This window comes from Rhinoderma darwinii, chromosome 4 (genome assembly GCF_050947455.1).
Source record: "Rhinoderma darwinii isolate aRhiDar2 chromosome 4, aRhiDar2.hap1, whole genome shotgun sequence".
NCBI classification, from domain to species: Eukaryota; Metazoa; Chordata; class Amphibia; order Anura; family Rhinodermatidae; genus Rhinoderma; species Rhinoderma darwinii.
Window position 1 is genome coordinate 8526994 of NC_134690.1, and position 21572 is coordinate 8548565.

Genomic DNA, 21572 nt, shown 5'->3' on the forward strand with positions numbered 1-21572 from the left:
TACTATAATACTGCCCCTATATACAAGAATATAACTACTATTATACTGCTCCTATATACAAGAATATAACTACTATAATACTGCCCCCTATATACAAGAATATAACTACTATAATACTGCTCCTATATACAAGAATACAACTACTATAATACAGCTCCTATATACAAGAATATAACTACTATAATACTGCTCCCTATATACAAGAATATAACTACTATAATACTGCTCCTATATACAAGAATATAACTACTATAATACTGCCCCTATATACAAGAATATAACTACTATAATACTGCACCTATATACAAGAATATAACTACTATAATACTGCCCCCTATATACAAGAATATAACTACTATAATACTGCTCCTATATACAAGAATATAACTACTATAATACTGCCCCTATATACAAGAATATAACTACTATAATACTGCACCTATATACAAGAATATAACTACTATAATACTGCCCCCTATATACAAGAATATAACTACTATAATACTGCTCCTATATACAAGAATATAACTACTATAATACTGCCCCTATATACAAGAATATAACTACTATAATACTGCCCCCTATATACAAGAATATAAGTACTATAATACTGCTCCTATATACAAGAATATAACTACTATAATACTGCACCTATATACAAGAATATAACTACTATAATACTGCCCCCTATATACAAGAATATAACTACTATAATACTGCTCCTATATACAAGAATATAACTACTATAATACTGCCCCTATATACAAGAATATAACTACTATAATACTGCCCCCTATATACAAGAATATAACTACTATAATACTGCTCCTATATACAAGAATATAACTACTATAATACTGCTCCTATATACAAGAATATAACTACTATAATACTGCCCCTATATACAAGAATATAACTACTATAATACTGCACCTATATACAAGAATATAACTACTATAATACTGCCCCCTATATACAAGAATATAACTACTATAATACTGCTCCTATATACAAGAATATTACTACTATAATACTTCCCCTATATACAAGAATATAACTACTATAATACTGCCCCCTATATACAAGAATATAACTACTATAATACTGCTCCTATATACAAGAATATAACGACTATAATACTGCCCCTATATACAAGAATATAACTACTATAATACTGCACCTATATACAAGAATATAACTAATATAATACTGCCCCTATATACAAGAATATAACTACTATAATACTGCTCCCTATATACAAGTATATAACTACTATAATACTGCACCTATATACAAGAATATAACTACTATAATACTGCCCCCTATATACAAGAATATAACTACTATAATACTGCTCCTATATACAAGAATATAACTACTATAATACTGATCCTATATATAAGAATATAACTACTATAATACTGCACCCTATATACAAGAATATAACTACTATAATACTGCCCTCTATATACAAGAATATAACTACTATAATACTGCCCCCTATAGCCAAAAATATATAACTACAATAATACAGCCCCGCATAGACAAGAATATTACTACTATAATACTGCCCCTATATACAAGAATATAACTACTATGATACTGCCCTTATATACAAGAATATAACTGCTATAATACTGTCCCTATATTCAAGAATATAACTACTATAATACTGATCCTATATAGAAGAATATAACTACTATAATACTGCTCCTATATAAAAGAATATAATTACTATAATACTGCCCCTATATTCAAGAATATAACTACTATAATACTGCCTCCTATATACAAGAATATAACTACTATAATACTGCCCCTATATACAAGAATATAACTACTATTATACTGCTCCTATATACAAGAATATAACTACTATAATACTGCCCCCTATATACAAGAATATAACTACTATAATACTGCTCCTATATACAAGAATACAACTACTATAATACAGCTCCTATATACAAGAATATAACTACTATAATACTGCTCCCTATATACAAGAATATAACTACTATAATACTGCTCCTATATACAAGAATATAACTACTATAATACTGCCCCTATATACAAGAATATAACTACTATAATACTGCACCTATATACAAGAATATAACTACTATAATACTGCCCCTATATACAAGAATATAACTACTATAATACTGCTCCTATATACAAGAATATAACTACTATAATACTGCCCCTATATACAAGAATATAACTACTATAATACTGCCCCCTATATACAAGAATATAACTACTATAATACTGCTCCTATATACAAGAATATAACTACTATTATACTGCCCCCTATAGCCAAAAATATATAACCACAATAATACAGCCCCCTATAGACAAGAATATTACTACTATAATACTTCCCCTATATACAAGAATATAACTACTATGATACTGCCCTTATATACAAGAATATAACTGCTATAATACTGTCCCTATATACAAGAATATAACTACTATAATACTGATCCTATATAGAAGAATATAACTACTATAATACTGCTCCTATATAAAAGAATATAATTACTATAATACTGTCCCTATATACAAGAATATAACTACTATAATACTGCCCCTATATACAAGAATATAACTACTATAATACTGCCTCCTATATACAAGAATATAACTACTATAATACTGCCCCTATATACAAGAATATAACTACTATTATACTGCTCCTATATACAAGAATATAACTACTATAATACTGCTCCTATATACAAGAATATAACTACTATAATACTGCCTCCTATATACAAGAATATAACTACTATAATACTGCCCCTATATACAAGAAAATAACTACTATTATACTGCTCCTATATACAAGAATATAACTACTATAATACTGCCCCCTATATACAAGAATATAACTACTATAATACTGCTCCTATATACAAGAATACAACTACTATAATACAGCTCCTATATACAAGAATATAACTACTATAATACTGCTCCTATATACAAGAATATAACTACTATAATACTGCCCCTATATACAAGAATATAACTACTATAATACTGCACCTATATACAAGAATATAACTACTGTAATACTGCCCCCTATATACAAGAATATAACTACTATAATACTGCTCCTATATACAAGAATATAACTACTATAATACTGCCCCTATATACAAGAATATAACTACTATAATACTGCCCCCTATATACAAGAATATAAGTACTATAATACTGCTCCTATATACAAGAATATACTACTATAATACTGCACCTATATACAAGAATATAACTACTATAATACTGCCCCCTATATACAAGAATATAACTACTATAATACTGCTCCTATATACAAGAATATAACTACTATAATACTGCCCCTATATACAAGAATATAACTACTATAATACTGCCCCCTATATACAAGAATATAACTACTATAATACTGCTCCTATATACAAGAATATAACTACTATAATACTGCTCCTATATACAAGAATATAACTACTATAATACTGCCCCTATATACAAGAATATAACTACTATAATACTGCACCTATATACAAGAATATAACTACTATAATACTGCCCCCTATATACAAGAATATAACTACTATAATACTGCTCCTATATACAAGAATATTACTACTATAATACTTCCCCTATATACAAGAATATAACTACTATAATACTGCCCCCTATATACAAGAATATAACTACTATAATACTGCTCCTATATACAAGAATATAACGACTATAATACTGCCCCTATATACAAGAATATAACTACTATAATACTGCACCTATATACAAGAATATAACTAATATAATACTGCCCCTATATACAAGAATATAACTACTATAATACTGCTCCCTATATACAAGTATATAACTACTATAATACTGCACCTATATACAAGAATATAACTACTATAATACTGCCCCCTATATACAAGAATATAACTACTATAATACTGCTCCTATATACAAGAATATAACTACTATAATACTGATCCTATATATAAGAATATAACTACTATAATACTGCACCCTATATACAAGAATATAACTACTATAATACTGCCCTCTATATACAAGAATATAACTACTATAATACTGCCCCCTATAGCCAAAAATATATAACTACAATAATACAGCCCCGCATAGACAAGAATATTACTACTATAATACTGCCCCTATATACAAGAATATAACTACTATGATACTGCCCTTATATACAAGAATATAACTGCTATAATACTGTCCCTATATTCAAGAATATAACTACTATAATACTGATCCTATATAGAAGAATATAACTACTATAATACTGCTCCTATATAAAAGAATATAATTACTATAATACTGCCCCTATATTCAAGAATATAACTACTATAATACTGCCTCCTATATACAAGAATATAACTACTATAATACTGCCCCTATATACAAGAATATAACTACTATTATACTGCTCCTATATACAAGAATATAACTACTATAATACTGCCCCCTATATACAAGAATATAACTACTATAATACTGCTCCTATATACAAGAATACAACTACTATAATACAGCTCCTATATACAAGAATATAACTACTATAATACTGCTCCTATATACAAGAATATAACTACTATAATACTGCCCCTATATACAAGAATATAACTACTATAATACTGCTCCTATATACAAGAATATAACTACTATAATACTGCCCCTATATACAAGAATATAACTACTATAATACTGCACCTATATACAAGAATATAACTACTATAATACTGCCCCCTATATACAAGAATATAACTACTATAATACTGCTCCTATATACAAGAATATAACTACTATAATACTGCCCCTATATACAAGAATATAACTACTATAATACTGCCCCCTATATACAAGAATATAACTACTATAATACTGCTCCTATATACAAGAATATAACTACTATTATACTGCCCCCTATAGCCAAAAATATATAACCACAATAATACAGCCCCCTATAGACAAGAATATTACTACTATAATACTTCCCCTATATACAAGAATATAACTACTATGATACTGCCCTTATATACAAGAATATAACTGCTATAATACTGTCCCTATATACAAGAATATAACTACTATAATACTGATCCTATATAGAAGAATATAACTACTATAATACTGCTCCTATATAAAAGAATATAATTACTATAATACTGTCCCTATATACAAGAATATAACTACTATAATACTGCCCCTATATACAAGAATATAACTACTATAATACTGCCTCCTATATACAAGAATATAACTACTATAATACTGCCCCTATATACAAGAATATAACTACTATTATACTGCTCCTATATACAAGAATATAACTACTATAATACTGCTCCTATATACAAGAATATAACTACTATAATACTGCCTCCTATATACAAGAATATAACTACTATAATACTGCCCCTATATACAAGAAAATAACTACTATTATACTGCTCCTATATACAAGAATATAACTACTATAATACTGCCCCCTATATACAAGAATATAACTACTATAATACTGCTCCTATATACAAGAATACAACTACTATAATACAGCTCCTATATACAAGAATATAACTACTATAATACTGCTCCTATATACAAGAATATAACTACTATAATACTGCCCCTATATACAAGAATATAACTACTATAATACTGCACCTATATACAAGAATATAACTACTATAATACTGCCCCCTATATACAAGAATATAACTACTATAATACTGCTCCTATATACAAGAATATAACTACTATAATACTGCCCCTATATACAAGAATATAACTACTATAATACTGCCCCCTATATACAAGAATATAAGTACTATAATACTGCTCCTATATACAAGAATATAACTACTATAATACTGCACCTATATACAAGAATATAACTACTATAATACTGCCCCCTATATACAAGAATATAACTACTATAATACTGCTCCTATATACAAGAATATAACTACTATAATACTGCCCCTATATACAAGAATATAACTACTATAATACTGCCCCCTATATACAAGAATATAACTACTATAGTACTGCTCCTATATACAAGAATATAACTACTATTATACTGCTCCTATATACAAGAATATAACTACTACAATACTGCCCCCTATATACAAGAATATAACTACTATAATACTGCTCCTATATACAAGAATACAACTACTATAATACAGCTCCTATATACAAGAATATAACTACTATAATACTGCCCCCTATATACAAGAATATAACTACTATAATACTGCCCCCTATATACAAGAATATAACTACTATAATACTGCTCCTATATACAAGAATATAACTACTATAATACTGCCGCTATATACAAGAATATAACTACTATAATACTGCCCCCTATATACAAGAATATAACTACTATAATACTGCTCCTATATACAAGAATATAACTACTATTATACTGCCCCCTATAGCCAAAAATATATAACTACAATAATACAGCCCCCTATAGACAAGAATATTACTACTATAATACTGCCCCTATATACAAGAATATAACTACTATGATACTGCCCTTATATACAAGAATATAACTGCTATAATACTGTCCCTATATACAAGAATATAACTACTATAATACTGATCCTATATAGAAGAATATAACTACTATAATACTGCTCCTATATAAAAGAATATAATTACTATAATACTGTCCCTATATACAAGAATATAACTACTATAATACTGCCCCTATATACAAGAATATAACTACTATAATACTGCCTCCTATATACAAGAATATAACTACTATAATACTACCCCTATATACAAGAATATAACTACTATTATACTGCTCCTATATACAAGAATATAACTACTATAATACTGCCCCCTATATACAAGAATATAACTACTATAATACTGCTCCTATATACAAGAATACAACTACTATAATACAGCTCCTATATACAATAATATAACTACTATAATACTGCTCCCTATATACAAGAATATAACTACTATAATACTGCTCCTATATACAAGAATATAACTACTATAATACTGCCCCTATATACAAGAATATAACTACTATAATACTGCACCTATATACAAGAATATAACTACTATAATACTGCCCCCTATATACAAGAATATAACTACTATAATACTGCTCCTATATACAAGAATATAACTACTATAATACTGCCCCTATATACAAGAACATAACTACTATAATACTGCCCCCTATATACAAGAATATAACTACTATAATACTGCTCCGATATACAAGAATATAACTACTATTATACTGCTCCTATATACAAGAATATAACTACTATAATACTGCTCCTATATACAAGAATACAACTACTATAATACAGCTCCTATATACAAGAATATAACTACTATAATACTGCTCCCTATATACAAGAATATAACTACTATAATACTGCTCCTATATACAAGAATATAACTACTATAATACTGCCCCTATATACAAGAATATAACTACTATAATACTGCACCTATATACAAGAATATAACTACTATAATATTGCCCCCTATATACAAGAATATAACTACTATAATACTGCTCCTATATACAAAAATATAACTACTATAATACTGCTCATATACACAAGAATATAACTGCTATAATACTGCCCCCTATATACAAGAATATAGCTACTATAATACTGCCCTCTATATACAAGAATATAACTACTATAATACTGCCCCTATATACAAGAATATAACTACTATAATACTACTCCTATATACAAGAATATAACTACTATAATACTGCCCCCTATATACAAGAATATAACTACTATAATACTGCCCCTATATACAAGAATATAACTACTAGAATACTGCCTCCCTATATACAAGAATATAACTACTATAATACTGCTCCTATATACAAGAATATAACAACTATAATACTGCCCTTATATACAAGAATATAACTACTATAATACTGCTCCTATATATAAGAATATAACTACTATAATACTGCCCCCTATATACAAGAATATAACTACAATAATACTGCCCCCTATATACAAGAATATAACTACTATAATACTACCCCTATATACAAGAATATAACTACTATAATACTGCCTCCTATATACAAGAATATAACTACTATAATACTGCTCTTATATACAAGAATATAACTACTATAATACTGCCCCCTATATACAAGACTATAACTACTATAATACTACTCCTATATACAAGAATATAATTACTATAATACTGCTCCTATATACAAGAATATAACTACTATAATACTGCCCCCTATATACAAGAGTATAACTACTATAATACTGCTCCCTATATACAAGTATATAACTACTATAATACTGCACCTATATACAAGAATATAACTACTATAATACTGCCCCCTATGTTCAAGAATATAACTACTATAATACTGCCCCCTATAGCCAAAAATATATAACTACAATAATACAGCCCCTTATATACAAGAATATTACTACTATAATACTGCCCCTATATACAAGAATATAACTACTATAATACTGCCTCCTATATACAAGAATATAACTACTATAATACTGCCACCTATATACAAGAATATAACTACTATACTACTGCTCCCTATATACAAGAATATAACTACTATAATACTGCTGTTATATACAAGAATATAACTACAATAATACAGCCCCCTATAGACAAGAATATTACTACTATAATACTGCCCCTATATACAAGAATATAACTACTATGATACTGCCCTTATATACAAGAATATAACTGCTATAATACTGTCCCTATATACAAGAATATAACTACTATAATACTGATCCTATATAAAAGAATATAACTACTATAATACTGCTCCTATATAAAAGAATATAATTACTATAATACTGTCCCTATATACAAGAATATAATTACTATAATACTGCCCCTATATACAAGAATATAACTACTATAATACTGCCTCCTATATACAAGAATATAACTACTATAATACTGCCCCTATATACAAGAATATAACTACTATTATACTGCTCCTATATACAAGAATATAACTACTATAATACTGCCCCCTATATACAAGAATATAACTACTATAATACTGCTCCTATATACAAGAATACAACTACTATAATACTGCCCCCTATATACAAGAATATAACTACTATAATACTGCTCCTATATACAAGAATACAACTACTATAATACTGCCCCCTATATACAAGAATATAACTACTATAATACTGCTCCTATATACAAGAATATAACTACTATAATACTGCCCCTATATACAAGAATATAACTACTATAATACTGCCCCCTATATACAAGAATATAACTACTATAATACTGCTCCTATATACAAGAATATAACTACTATTATACTGCTCCTATATACAAGAATATAACTACTATAATACTGCCCCCTATATACAAGAATATAACTACTATAATACTGCTCCTATATACAAGAATACAACTACTATAATACAGCTCCTATATACAAGAATATAACTACTATAATACTGCTCCCTATATACAAGAATATAACTACTATAATACTGCTCCTATATACAAGAATATAACTACTATAATACTGCCCCTATATACAAGAATATAACTACTATAATACTGCTCCCTATATACAAGAATATAACTACTATAATACTGCTCCTATATACAAGAATATAACTACTATAATACTGCCCCTATATACAAGAATATAACTACTATAATACTGCACCTATATACAAGAATATAACTACTATAATACTGCCCCCTATATACAAGAATATAACTACTATAATACTGCTCCTATATACAAGAATATAACGACTATAATACTGCTCATATACACAAGAATATAACTGCTATAATACTGCCCCCTATATACAAGAATATAGCTACTATAATACTGCCCTCTATATACAAGAATATAACTACTATAATACTGCCCCTATATACAAGAATATAACTACTATAATACTACTCCTATATACAAGAATATAACTACTATAATACTGCCCCCTATATACAAGAATATAACTACTATAATACTGCTCCTATATACAAGAATACAACTACTATAATACTGCTCCTATATACAAGAATATAACTACTATAATACTGCCCCTATATACAAAAATATAACTACTATAATACTGCCCCCTATATACAAGAATATAACTACTATAATACTGCTCCTATATACAAGAATATAACTACTATTATACTGCTCCTATATACAAGAATATAACTACTATAATACTGCCCCCTATATACAAGAATATAACTACTATAATACTGCTCCTATATACAAGAATACAACTACTATAATACAGCTCCTATATACAAGAATATAACTACTATAATACTGCTCCCTATATACAAGAATATAACTACTATAATACTGCTCCTATATACAAGAATATAACTACTATAATACTGCCCCTATATACAAGAATATAACTACTATAATACTGCTCCCTATATACAAGAATATAACTACTATAATACTGCTCCTATATACAAGAATATAACTACTATAATACTGCCCCTATATACAAGAATATAACTACTATAATACTGCACCTATATACAAGAATATAACTACTATAATACTGCCCCCTATATACAAGAATATAACTACTATAATACTGCTCCTATATACAAGAATATAACTACTATAATACTGCTCATATACACAAGAATATAACTGCTATAATACTGCCCCCTATATACAAGAATATAGCTACTATAATACTGCCCTCTATATACAAGAATATAACTACTATAATACTGCCCCTATATACAAGAATATAACTACTATAATACTACTCCTATATACAAGAATATAATTACTATAATACTGCCCCCTATATACAAGAATATAACTACTATAATACTGCTCCTATATACAAGAATACAACTACTATAATACTGCCACCTATATACAAGAATATAACTACTATAATACTGCTCCCTATATACAAGAATATAACTACTATAATACTGCTGTTATATACAAGAATATAACTACTATAATACTGCTCCCTATATACAAAAATATTACTACTATAATACTGCCCCTATATACAAGAATATAACTACTATAATACTGCCCCTATATACAAGAATATAACTACTGTAATACTGCCCCTATATACAAGAATATAACTACTATTATACTGCTCCTATATACAAGAATATAACTACTATAATACTTCCCCCTATATACAAGAATATAACTACTATAATACTGCTCCTATATACAAGAATACAACTACTATAATACTGCTCCTATATACAACAATATAACTACTATAATACTGCTCCCTATATACAAGAATATAACTACTATAATACTGCTCCTATATACAAGAATATAACTACTATAATACTGCCCCTATATACAAGAATATAACTACTATAATACTGCTCCCTATATACAAGTATATAACTACTATAATACTGCACCTATATACAAGAATATAACTACTATAATACTGCCCCTATATACAAGAATATAACTACTATAATACTACTCCTATATACAAGAATATAACTACTATAATACTGCCCCCTATATACAAGAATATAACTACTATAATACTGCTCCTATATACAAGAATACAACTACTATAATACTGCCACCTATATACAAGAATATAACTACTATAATACTGTTCCCTATATACAAGAATATAACTACTATAATACTGCTCCTATATACAAGAATATAACTACTATAATACTGTCCCTATATACAAGAATATAACTACTCTAATACTGCCCCCTGTATACAAGAATATAACTACTATAATACTGCCCCTATATACAAGAATATAACTACTATAATACTGCTCCCTATATACAAGAATATAACTACTATAATACTGCTGTTATATACAAAAATATAACTACTATAATACTGCTCCCTATATACAAAAATATTACTACTATAATACTGCCCCTATATACAAGAATATAACTACTATAATACTGCCCCTATATACAAGAATATAACTACTGTAATACTGCCCCTATATACAAGAATATAACTACTATTATACTGCTCCTATATACAAGAATATAACTACTATAATACTTCCCCCTATATACAAGAATATAACTACTATAATACTGCTCCTATATACAAGAATACAACTACTATAATACTGCTCCTATATACAACAATATAACTACTATAATACTGCTCCCTATATACAAGAATATAACTACTATAATACTGCTCCTATATACAAGAATATAACTACTATAATACTGCCCCTATATACAAGAATATAACTACTATAATACTGCTCCCTATATACAAGTATATAACTACTATAATACTGCACCTATATACAAGAATATAACTACTATAATACTGCCCCTATATACAAGAATATAACTACTATAATACTACTCCTATATACAAGAATATAACTACTATAATACTGCCCCCTATATACAAGAATATAACTACTATAATACTGCTCCTATATACAAGAATACAACTACTATAATACTGCCACCTATATACAAGAATATAACTACTATAATACTGCTCCCTATATACAAGAATATAACTACTATAATACTGCTGTTATATACAAGAATATAACTACTATAATACTGCTCCCTATATACAAAAATATTACTACTATAATACTGCCCCTATATACAAGAATATAACTACTATAATACTGCCCCTATATACAAGAATATAACTACTGTAATACTGCCCCTATATACAAGAATATAACTACTATTATACTGCTCCTATATACAAGAATATAACTACTATAATACTTCCCCCTATATACAAGAATATAACTACTATAATACTGCTCCTATATACAAGAATACAACTACTATAATACTGCTCCTATATACAACAATATAACTACTATAATACTGCTCCCTATATACAAGAATATAACTACCATAATACTGCTCCTATATACAAGAATATAACTACTATAATACTGCCCCTATATACAAGAATATAACTACTATAATACTGCTCCCTATATACAAGTATATAACTACTATAATACTGCACCTATATACAAGAATATAACTACTATAATACTGCCCCCTATATACAAGAATATAACTACTATAATACTGCTCCTATATACAAGAATGTTACTACTATAATACTGCCCCTATATACAAGTATATAACTACTATAATACTGCACCTATATACAAGAATATAACTACTATAATACTGCCCCAATATACAAGAATATAACTACTATAATACTGCTCCCTATATACAAGTATATAACTACTATAATACTGCACCTATATACAAGAATATAATTACTATAATACTGCCCCCTATAAACAAGAATATAACTACTATAATACAGCTCCCTATATACAAGAATATAACTACTATAATACTGCTCCATATATACAAGAATATTACTACTATAATACTGCCCCTATATACAAGAATATAACTACTATAATACTGCCCCTATATACAAGAATATAACTACTATAATACTGCCCCTATATACAAGAATATAACAAATATTATACTGCTCCTATATACAAGAATACAACTACTATAATACTGCTCCTATATACAAGAATATAACTACTATAATACTGCTCCTATATACAAGAATATAACTACTATAATACTGCTCCTATATACAAGAATATAACTACTATAATACTGCCCCTATATACAAGAATATAACTACTATAATACTGCCCCCTATATACAAGAATATAACTACTATAATACTGCTCCTATATACAAGAATATTACTACTATATTACTGCCCCTATATACAAGTATATAACTACTATAATACTGCACCTATATACAAGAATATAACTACTATAATACTGCCCTCTATATACAAGAATATAACTACTATAATACTGCTCCTATATACAAGAATACAACTACTATAATACTGCTCCTATATACAAGAATATAACTACTATAATACTGCTCCTATATACAAGAATATAACTACTATAATACTGCCCCCTATATACAAGAATATAACTACTATAATACTGCTCCTATATACAAGAATATTACTACTATAATACTGCCCCTATATACAAGTATATAACTACTATAATACTGCACCTATATACAAGAATATAACTACTATAATACTGCCCCTATATACAAGAATATAACTACTATAATACTGCTCCCTATATACAAGTATATAACTACTATAATACTGCACCTATATACAAGAATATAACTACTATAATACTGCGCCCTATATACAAGAATATAACTACTATAATACTGCCCTCTATATACAAGAATATAACTACTATAATACTGCCCCCTATAGCCAAAAATATATAACTACAATAATACAGCCCCCTATAGACAAGAATATTACTACTATAATACTGCCCCTATATACAAGAATATAACTACTATAATACTACTCCTATATACAAGAATATAACTACTATAATACTGCCTCCTATATACAAGAATATAATTACTATAATACTGCCCCTTTATACAAGAATATAACTACTATAACACTGCCCTTATATACAAGAATATAACTACTATAATACTGCCTCTATATACAAGACTATAACTACTATAATACTGCTCCCTATACACAAGAATATAACTACTATAATACTGCCCCTATATACAAGAATATAACTACTATAATACTGCCCCTATATACAAGAATATAACTACTATAATACTGCCCCCTATATACAAGAATATAACTACTATAATACTGCCCCTATATACAAGAATATAACTACTATAATACTGCCCCTATATACAAGAATATAACTACTATAATACTGCTCCTATATACAAGAATATAACTACTATAATACTGCTCCTATATACAAGACTATAACTACTATAATACTGCCTCCTATATACAAGAATATAACTACTATAATACTGCCCCTATATACAAGAATATAACTACTATAATACTGCTCCTATATACAAGAATATAACTACTATAATACTGCCCCCTATATACAAGAATATAACTACTATAATACTGCCCCCTATATACAAGAATATAACTACTATAATACTGCTCCTATATACAAGAATATAACTACTATAATACTGCCCCTATATACAAGAATATAACTACTATAACACTGCCCCCTATATACAAGAATATAACTACTATAATACTGCCCCCTATATACAAGAATATAACTACTATAATACTGCTCCTATATACAAGAATATAACTACTATAATACTGCCCCCTATATACAAGAATATAACTACTATAATACTGCCCCTATATACAAGAATATAACTACTATAATACTGCTCCTATATACGAGAATATAACTACTATAATACTGCTCCTATATACAAGAATATAACTACTATAATACTGCCCCCTATATACAAGAATATAACTACTATAATACTGCTCCCTATATACAAGAATATAACTGCTATAATACTGCTCCTATATACGAGAATATAACTACTATAATACTGCCCCCTATATACAAGAATATAACTGCTATAATACTGCCCCCTATGTATTAGTGGTGGACTCTCCCATGTTCTGTTCATGTGCAGATCATATTGATGTTTTCTCTGTCGCCTTTTTATGTTTTTATCTGTATTTTTTTTATTTCGGGGCTCCAGGGTAGAGAAAATTGACAACGAGGAGAAGAGCAGTTTTGAGAAATTTGAAGACATCACAAAAAAATGGCTGCTGAGTGGGGAGAAGAAGATTGCGCAGGAGCTGTGGACAGCGCTGAACTCACAGCAACAACAGTGCGGCCAGTTGATCGAGGATAAGAACACCCTGATCGGAGAGCTGCAGCAGGTGGGGGTCACATTGATATACACCTCCTCCTATTAAGTCCTTCCACCAATACAGGGTAGGGTCATGTCTTCTTCACATAGAAGCTCTCTTTGCTTCTCATGTTGTGGAGAACACAGGGGGCGCTGTTGTCAAACCTCAGTTTCTATGCTTAGATGTTTTTTTTTTAATTAACGGGGTTCTTTAAATCCTACACAATGTAAATGGGGAATGATTGAGCAAAAACACCAATGTGACCACCAAGGAGAGGAAAGAAGACGTGACCAAAGGAACGGGACATCACGGCACATCTCGAAACAAAGCTGAATTGTGAATTTTATTGGAGTTTCCCTTTAAAGTGTAACTCCAGGCAATATCCTGCAGACCAGGGGTCCTCAGTGTAGAGACTTTGGTGGTTCTCCTCATCAGGACATCAGTAAGTAATAGTAATTGGGTGGAGGATTCTTCCTGGCGTGGACACGCAGTGAATCGTAAGTTTATTTGCCCGGAGTTCCACCTTAAGGTTGACATTCTTTTGGTTGTACTTAATGAGATAATGATAAAACCGTGTGAAATTTGTCCAGGAGCTGAAAAGAAAGGACGAGCAGTATGTGAAGGACCTCAAAAAACAGTGTGAGGACATCAACCTGCTGATCGAGAGGATGGAGGAGCAAGTCAGGAGCCTCAGCAGGACGTACCGCGACGAGCTGCTGCAGGTGGAGGTGAGTACATGTATGTGATATATTATAAACACATGTTATATTCAGTGATCCTCAGAATAGGGGCGGGGCTGTGACAACCACCACCTTTACTACATGAATGAGAAATGTCTTTTTGAATATGATTCCACCCCAAAAAATAATGAAAGGCTGTCAAGAATCTGTTACTCCTTTTCCCCTACAGAAAACCTTTGAACAGGAGCGGAGAGAACTTTTATATAAGAATCGGAATAAGTGGGAGCAGGAAATGCAGACGCGACGGGACGAGGAGGTAAGTGCAATGTTCTTTGTATTATTACTGTGTGCAGGACTCTGCTCTGTCTCTATTATTACTGTGTGCAGGATTCTGCTCTGTCTCTGTATTATTACTGTGTGCAGGACTCTGCTCTGTCTCTATTATTACTGTGTGCAGGACTCTGCTCTGTCTCTGTATTATTACTGTGTGCAGGACTCTGCTCTGTCTCTATTATTACTGTGTGCAGGATTCTGCTCTGTCTCTGTATTATTACTGTGTGCAGGACTCTGCTCTGTCTCTGTATTATTACTGTGTGCAGGACTCTGCTCTGTCTCTATTATTACTGTGTGCAGGACTCTGCTCTGTCTCTGTATTATTACTGTGTGCAGGACTCTGCTTTGTATTATTACTGTGTGCAGGACTCTACTCTGTCTCTGTATTATTACTGTGTGCAGGACTCTGCTCTGTCTCTGTATTATTACTGTGTGCAGGACTCTGCTCTGTCTCTGTATTATTACTGTGTGCAGGACTCTGCTCTGTATTATTACTGTGTGCAGGACTCTACTCTGTCTCTGTATTATTACTGTGTGCAGGACTCTGCTCTGTCTCTGTATTATTACTGTGTGCAGGATTCTGCTCTGTCTCTGTATTATTACTGTGTGCAGGACTCTGCTCTGTCTCTATTACTGTGTGCAGGACTCTGCTCTGTCTCTGTATTATTACTGTGTGCAGGACTCTGCTCTGTATTATTACTGTGTGCAGGACTCTACTCTGTCTCTGTATTATTACTGTGTGCAGGACTCTACTCTGTCTCTGTATTATTACTGTGTGCAGGACTCTGCTCTGTCTCTGTATTATTACTGTGTGCAGGACTTTGCTCTGTCTCTGTATTATTACTGTGTGCAGGACTCTGCTCTGTCTCTGTATTATTACTGTGTGCAGGACTCTGCTCTGTCTCTGTATTATTACTGTGTGCAGGACTCTGCTCTGTATTATTACTGTGTGCAGGACTCTACTCTGTCTCTGTATTATTACTGTGTGCAGGACTCTGCTCTGTCTCTGTATTATTACTGTGTGCAGGATTCTGCTCTGTCTCTGTATTATTACTGTGTGCAGGACTCTGCTCTGTCTCTATTATTACTGTGTGCAGGACTCTGCTCTGTCTCTGTATTATTACTGTGTGCAGGACTCTGCTCTGTATTATTACTGTGTGCAGGACTCTACTCTGTCTCTGTATTATTACTGTGTGCAGGACTCTACTCTGTCTCTGTATTATTACTGTGTGCAGGACTCTGCTCTGTCTCTGTATTATTACTGTGTGCAGGACTTTGCTCTGTCTCTGTATTATTACTGTGTGCAGGACTCTGCTCTGTCTCTGTATTATTACTGTGTGCAGGGCTCTGCTCTGTCTCCGGATTATTACTGTGTGCAGGACTCTGCTTTGACTCTGTATTATTACTGTGTGCAGTATTCTGCTCTGTCTCTGTATTATTACTGTGTGCAGGACTCTGCTCTGTCTCTGTATTATTACTGTTTGCAGGACTCTTCTCTGTCTCTGTATTATTACTGTGTGCAGGACTCTGCTCTGTCTCTGTATTATTACTGTGTGCAGGACTCTGCTCTGTCTCTATTATTACTGTGTGCAGGACTCTGCTTTGTCTCTGTATTATTACTGTGTGCAGGACTCTGCTCTGTCTCTGTATTATTACTGTGTGCAGGACTCTGCTCTGTCTCTGTATTATTACTGTGTGCAGGACTCTGCTCTGTCTCTGTATTATTACTGTGTGCAGGATTCTGCTCTGTCTCTGTATTATTACTGTGTGCAGGACTCTGCTCTGTATTATTACTGTGTGCAGGACTCTGCTCTGTCTCTGTATTATTACTGTGTGCAGGACTCTGCTCTGTCTCTGTATTATTACTGTGTGCAGGACTCTGCTCTGTCTCTGTATTATTACTGTGTGCAGGACTCTGCTCTGTATTATTACTGTGTGCAGGACTCTGCTCTGACTCTGTATTATTACTGTGTGCAGGATTCTGCTCTGTCTCTGTATTATTACTGTGTGCAGGACTCTGCTCTGTCTCTGTATTATTACTGTGTGCAGGACTCTGCTCTGTCTCTATTATTACTGTGTGCAGGACTCTGCTTTGTCTCTGTATTATTACTGTGTGCAGGACTCTGCTCTGTCTCTGTATTATTACTGTGTGCAGGATTCTGCTCTGTCTCTGTATTATTACTGTGTGCAGGACTCTGCTCTGTATTATTACTGTGTGCAGGACTCTGCTCTGTCTCTGTATTATTACTGTTTGCAGGACTCTGCTCTGCCTCTGTATTATTACTGTGTGCAGGACTCTGCTCTGTATTATTACTGTGTGCAGGATTCTGCTCTGTCTCTGTATTATTACTGTGTGCAGGACTCTGCTCTGTCTCTGTATTATTACTGTGTGCAGGACTCTGCTCTGTCTCTGTATTATTACTGTGTGCAGGACTCTGCTCTGTCTCTGTATTATTACTGTGTGCAGGACTCTGCTCTGTCTCTGTATTATTACTGTGTGCATTACTCTCCTCTGTCTCTGTATTATTACTGTGTGCAGGACTCTGCTCTGTCTCTGTATTATTACTGTGTGCAGGACTCTGCTCTGTCTCTGTATTATTACTGTGTGCCGGACTCTGCTCTGTCTCTGTATTATTACTGTGTGCAGTACTCTGCTCTGTCTCTGTATTATTACTGTGTGCATTACTCTCCTCTGTCTCTGTATTATTACTGTGTGCAGGACTCTGCTCTGTCTCTGTATTATTACTGTGTGCAGGACTCTGCTCTGTCTCAGTATTATTACTGTGTGCAGGACTCTGCTCTGTCTCTGTATTATTACTGTGTGCAGAACTCTGCTCTGTCTCTGGAATATTACTGTGTGCAGGACTCTGCTCTGTCTCTGTATTATTACTGTGTGCAGGACTCTGCTCTGTCTCTGTATTATTACTGTGTGCATTACTCTCCTCTGTCTCTGTATTATTACTGTGTGCAGGACTCTGCTCTGTCTCCGGATCATTACTGTGTGCAGGACTCTGCTCTGTCTCTGTATTATTACTGTGTGCAGTACTCTTCTCTGTCTCTGTATTATTACTGTGTGCAGGACTCTGCTCTGTCTCTGTATTTTTACTGTGTGCAGGACTCTTCTCTGTCTCTGTATTATTACTGTGTGCAGGACTCTGCTCTGTCTCTGTATTATTACTGTTTGCAGGACTCTTCTCTGTCTCTGTATTATTACTGTGTGCAGGACTCTGCTCTGTCTCTGTATTATTACTGTTTGCAGGACTCTTCTCTGTCTCTGTATTATTACTGTGTGCAGGACTCTGCTCTGTCTCTGTATTATTACTGTGTGCAGGGCTCTGCTCTGTCTGTATTATTACTGTGTGCAGGACTCTGCTTTGTCTCTGGATTATTACTGTGTGCAGGACTCTGCTCTGTATTATTACTGTGTGCAGGACTCTGCTCTGTATTATTACTGTGCAGTACTCTGCTCTGTCTCCGGATTATTACTGTGTGCAGGACTCTGCTCTGTCTCTGTATTATTACTGTGTGCAGGACTCTGCTCTGTCTCTGTATTATTACTGTGTGCAGGACTTTGCTCTGTCTCTGTATTTTTACTGTGTGCAGGACTCTTCTCTGTCTCTGTATTATTACTGTGTGCAGGACTCTTCTCTGTCTCTGTATTATTACTGTGTGCAGGACTCTGCTCTGTCTCTGTATTATTACTGTTTGCAGGACTCTTCTCTGTCTCTGTATTATTACTGTGTGCAGGACTCTGCTCTGTCTCTGTATTATTACTGTGTGCAGGACTTTGCTCTGTCTCTGGATTATAACTGTGTGCAGGACTCTTCTCTGTCTCTGTATTATTACTGTGTGCAGGGCTCTGCTCTGTCTCTGTATTATTACTGTGTGCAGGACTCTGCTCTGTCTCTGTATTATTACTGTTTGCAGGACTCTTCTCTGTCTCTGTATTATTACTGTGTGCAGGACTCTGCTTTGTCTCTGGATTATTACTGTGTGCAGGACTCTGCTCTGTATTATTACTGTGTGCAGGACTCTGCTCTGTATTATTACTGTGCAGTACTCTGCTCTGTCTCCGGATTATTACTGTGTGCAGGACTCTGCTCTGTCTCTGTATTATTACTGTGTGCAGGACTTTGCTCTGTCTCTGGATTATTACTGTGTGCAGGACTCTTCTCTGTCTCTGTATTATTACTGTGTGCAGGGCTCTGCTCTGTCTCTGTATTATTACTGTGTGCAGGACTCTGCTCTGTCTCTGTATTATTACTGTTTGCAGGACTCTTCTCTGTCTCTGTATTATTACTGTGTGCAGGACTCTGCTTTGTCTCTGGATTATTACTGTGTGCAGGACTCTGCTCTGTATTATTACTGTGCAGTACTCTGCTCTGTCTCCGGATTATTACTGTGTGCAGGACTCTGCTCTGTCTCTATTATTACTGTGTGCAGGACTCTGCTCTGTCTCTGTATTATTACTGTGTGCAGTACTCTGCTCTGTCTCTGTATTATTACTGTGTGCAGGACTTTGCTCTGTCTCTGTATTATTACTGTGTGCAGGATTCTGCTCTGTCTCTGTATTATTACTGTGTGCAGGATTCTGCTCAGTCTCTGTATTATTACTGTGTGCAGAACTCTTCTCTGTCTCTGTATTATTACTGTGTGCAGGACTCTGCTCTGTCTCTATTATTACTGTGTGCAGGACTCTGCTTTGTCTCTGTATT

At 32.1% G+C, this 21572-nt stretch overlaps 1 protein-coding gene across 1 annotated transcript in view; it reads left to right on the forward strand.

The window, feature by feature from the left end:
• DRC1 (dynein regulatory complex subunit 1) overlaps positions 1–21572 on the forward strand; it is a 65174-nt gene that overhangs the window by 6770 nt on the left and 36832 nt on the right. The window contains exons 4-6 of the mRNA XM_075863794.1: positions 15691–15874; positions 16435–16572; positions 16754–16840. Coding sequence (XP_075719909.1) covers positions 15691–15874; positions 16435–16572; positions 16754–16840 — 409 coding nt within the window. The remainder of the gene's footprint in view (positions 1–15690; positions 15875–16434; positions 16573–16753; positions 16841–21572) is intronic.